Below are 4,247 nucleotides of genomic sequence, written 5' to 3' on the forward strand. Positions count from 1 at the left end.
ATATTAAAAAGAACACTAGAGGCTACTGTGAACATTCGGAACCGAAATTTATATGCATTGGAAAATAAGTTCGTGTCTTACGGCTCTGGTATCTTGGAGTATAGGTTCTCAAAAGGGTCCAAGTATTTAATAATTAATGTTGAGACTAATTATTATTTGGCCATCTACATAATATGATAAAATCCTTTTTAAATTAAGTTTAAGTCCATTATATAGATAAGATTATTATAAGTAAGTACCAAATAAAACGACGAAAAACATTCAATTTTTTATTAAAAAATTACATTTTTAATAACAATATTATTATATAAATATTTGTGTACTTGTTATATATACAACATTAAGTATCTATTCCTAATTTATATTGTTAAATCTTGAATTGTTATGTCGATATTTACATTTTGGAATTGCGATTACATTATTATTCATTAATTTACCCATCTATTTGGCTTGTTATTTCTTACAGTCAAATATCAGCGTTACGGGTCAGTTTCTATGACTTTGTAAGGGGGAGGGGAGATTTTCCATAATATAAGAGAATAATAGAGATTTTTCATTGGTTTTTCATTGAACACAAACTATGAAGATGCTTCTGAGTGACAAAAGTTAAGATATATAATATGTATTTATAAACATCCATTTGTCACAAGCATATCAAGTTTGTGAATACATTTCCTTGATAAAAGCAGATTTTTTGCGATACATTCATAACATTGACTCCTGCATATATTTGGCAGCGGAGTTGCTCATTCTTCAGAAAGCTTTCGTTATATTTTAATATACATATATGAAGCTCGCATTTTCTAAATCACATTTTGATGTAGGTACTTTAAAATCGCAATATAAATTAAAACAAAAATGGTTAATTATCATGAATAAATCTTAGAATACATATATAAACTGACGTAGTAGCGGATGCGTACTAGATAGCAGATAAAGGCGTTCCGCGTTCGACAAAGAATATACATACATTTAAACCATTAGCCGAAAAGAGTTAGCAAGGTGACTGACTAAACGAAACCAAGCTAATTAGCTGACTTCAAACAGAATGTGTTTTTACGTGTATGCCGCTTCCACCTCAGCTTATTTAATATGTATTTTAAGGAATAAATAATTTATTTTGTGATGATAAGTGAATAATGTTTCTTACTCTATTTATTTCCTTCATGTGTGCTGTCTGATCACAAACACAAATTTATTTTAATTAAAATTATAACAATCCAATTAATAAATATTATCTATATTCACCATATAGAAATTAGCATGTGCAAATCACACAAGATTGATAAAAATATACATCAATAAACAGTACATATGACATAACATAAAATACTGAAGTAAATACATGGGGTGTTTTTATATCAAAAATAGGGTTCCACATTTCAATGACTTGCTAATATAAATTTATAAATAATAAATGAGGAATGCTCATATTAGAAAACTATCTGACATAAATACACCCAGAAATTCAGTCCATTACAACACAATGTTCATGCTTTATTATATAGCCTCTTATAGCTAACATTTGTACTGCTATCGCAGAATTCGTTCATGATTATCCTGCAAAGGAATAAATGGAACATCACTATAAGGAGTATTATTGACACCCAGAACAGTGGGTTTAGTCCTCCTAAGCTGTGGCCATGCTTATGTAGTGCTATGACATGGGATTCATGAGGCGGAGCTTCAACCACCTCATGTACATGTATCGCGTGTTTTAGATCCTCCATATGCTGTTTATCTGCTGTGATATACAGAATAGATGTCAACGGTTCTGTCAGTTTCACTGGAAAGTATTTTCTATAAGGTCCGAGTTGAACGGCAGAGTCTAAACAACCCGCGTCACATGCGTAATAAGTTTTATCTGAACGATCCAATGCTACGAAAATGGCGGCTTTGTTATCTTCTTGCAAAATAACACTTATGTTCACGTGCGTCAGGTTTCCATAGTTAACACGTCTAAATAGAAAGTCTCTATGTAGTTTTGATGGATGAATGTTGTACTCGAGGTGTTGGTTACTGAATCGTAAACTTCCGAAGCTAAGAATCATCGCTTGGTTCACGCCACTAGCTCCTGCTCTGAGCAGGTTGTGACAACCCTGTTTCTCCAACGTCAACATCCAAATACTAGCCACATTGTTCAAATTCTGTAAAGAATTCAACGGTTTCCACAAATTGAATGCGTCTAATGTCGAATAGCCTCCGTAGCAGCCTTCTGAATATGTAAGGGTGCGGAGTATTTCTGATTTCGTTGCAGGTTTTATGTGTGATTCGTGTTCGTAACTTTGTACTTGCGACATAATCGCGTATATGGTTGCATTTATTCTATCGCCATTTATCACACCCTCAGCTTTAGAATCTGATATATAAAACCCTGTGTCCCACAGGCCTTGCCAGACTCTAGCGTGGTTATCTCTTAATGCGCGAACAGCTGCATGATCATTCGTGAGAGCAATAACTTTCTCCATTTCTGCAATAGCCTTTTTTTCAACCAAATCTTTTTGCTTTGCATAGTCTGCTTTTTTGATTGGTCGACTGTACTGTACTGTTGTTAATATCATTATATCTAGACCATCCCTGGCCTCAACTTGCACCTTATTACTAAGTTTCCTACACACTACAGATACTGCCATAACATTGTCACTGTCAGGTAGAGAGATCATTCCAGTAACTACTTCATATTCTTTGCTGTCAACTCCCTGGTGTAATTTTATAGTTTGTTTCACAGAAGTAGGCCAATCAGATAACCTTGGTACTGTCATGTGCAGTGTTTTAGCAACATTCAATGGGTTGCTAATTAATATCTCTTGGACAAACAGAGATGGTATTGTCCTATGTGCATAGTATTGATAGGAAACCTTTATACCTGAATTACTGCACTGAAATCTGTGCACAATGCCTTTTTTATAATCAACCAATGTTGATTCTTTCATATCGTAATCATCGATAATATATAGAGGATGATAGTATACCGGTAGAGATAAAGTACGTCCATGTTTTATGTTTAAATATGAATCATGCTCCAATGCCATACCTATAAGTCCATTCCCAACATAAGGCACATAGTTGTGGCTAAGAGACGATAGAGTAGCTGCCGATTCTAGTCTTAAATAAGCGTCATATTCGTTTAAGGCATCTTGAAAGGGATTTATAAAGTTTCGATGACATACAGACTGGCTGCTCGCTAAGGAGCCTTCGCCGCTAAATAAAGAGTTCAATATTGTCGGTCCAAGGTACAAAACTAAAAACACTAAAACAAGAACTAATATAACTAGCTTTTTCCGAGTCAATGGACCATCTGTGAGTCTATTTAAGCGCCGAAAAATTTCTCCGGCTCTCCGGCTCAAATCACTATAGTTTACGGGTCGCTCCATTATAATAGCCTCTAAATTTGTTTGCAGTACAATGAAATACAACTTCGCGAACACAGTCTTCAAGTCAGATCGTTAATTATCATTTTAAACGAGATATTATATTGTTAAAACATTTTAGAAAATTGTAATTGTCTTCACAATAAACTTATCAGCAAAAACATAGACAATTTTGACAAGTCGCCTGATGACAAGTCAAGTGATTGTTACAGATAAACAAATATTGTGATAACGTTAATATAGATACATCTTAGATACATACTTAATATTTATATTAAGCTATTGCATAGCTTCTATCGCGGGCCATGAGCGCGGGGACCGAATCCAGAAATTCCGTAACGAAATTTCTGGATGTGACATGCTATGCAATAGCTTTATAGCAGCAGTCCCCGAGTGCCACACGTCTTTTTTTAGGAATATTGTCCAAACTCCAACAATGCTAAGAAGAAATTTTAAACGGTATTTTAGCACAATCTAGGATTGCAACGAACTGCTGCTCTGGCCTCTGAACTGCACTGAATACTCTCGCTTGTTATTTCATAAAATTGAACATTGAGATATACATATGGAGACGACATACACCGCCTACATCACTTATGTTCCGCTCATCATAAGCCATATGGCTTAACTGCACGCTAATTTTTTATTTGTTTTAAAGTGAAACGCATCAAATATGCCTTGTGATAATTATTGCAAAAATAAGAAAAATTACGGTAAAGTGCAAAGGAATAACTTTCCATCGGTAAGTACCTAACTAGATAATAATTTTTAAAACTTAGAGCAAAAAAATACGGCTCGCGCCACCGCGCTTGGCGCACAGATTTTGTTCGTGGTGTCTCCTCCATACGTAGTAATATTATCTCAATGAGAGTAAAT

At 34.5% G+C, this 4,247-nt stretch overlaps 1 protein-coding gene across 1 annotated transcript; it reads right to left on the bottom strand.

The window, feature by feature from the left end:
* Positions 1–256: 256 nt before the first annotated feature.
* On the bottom strand, positions 257–3,579 carry LOC123700581 (uncharacterized protein KIAA2013 homolog). Its single transcript, XM_045647839.1, has one exon. It carries the CDS (start codon positions 3,372–3,374, stop codon positions 1,491–1,493), a length of 1,884 nt encoding a protein of 627 aa, XP_045503795.1. The 5' UTR covers positions 3,375–3,579; the 3' UTR covers positions 257–1,490.
* Positions 3,580–4,247: the final 668 nt, after the last annotated feature.

Source organism: Colias croceus, chromosome 19, assembly GCF_905220415.1.
Source record: "Colias croceus chromosome 19, ilColCroc2.1".
In the NCBI taxonomy this organism is placed as follows: domain Eukaryota; kingdom Metazoa; phylum Arthropoda; class Insecta; order Lepidoptera; family Pieridae; genus Colias; species Colias croceus.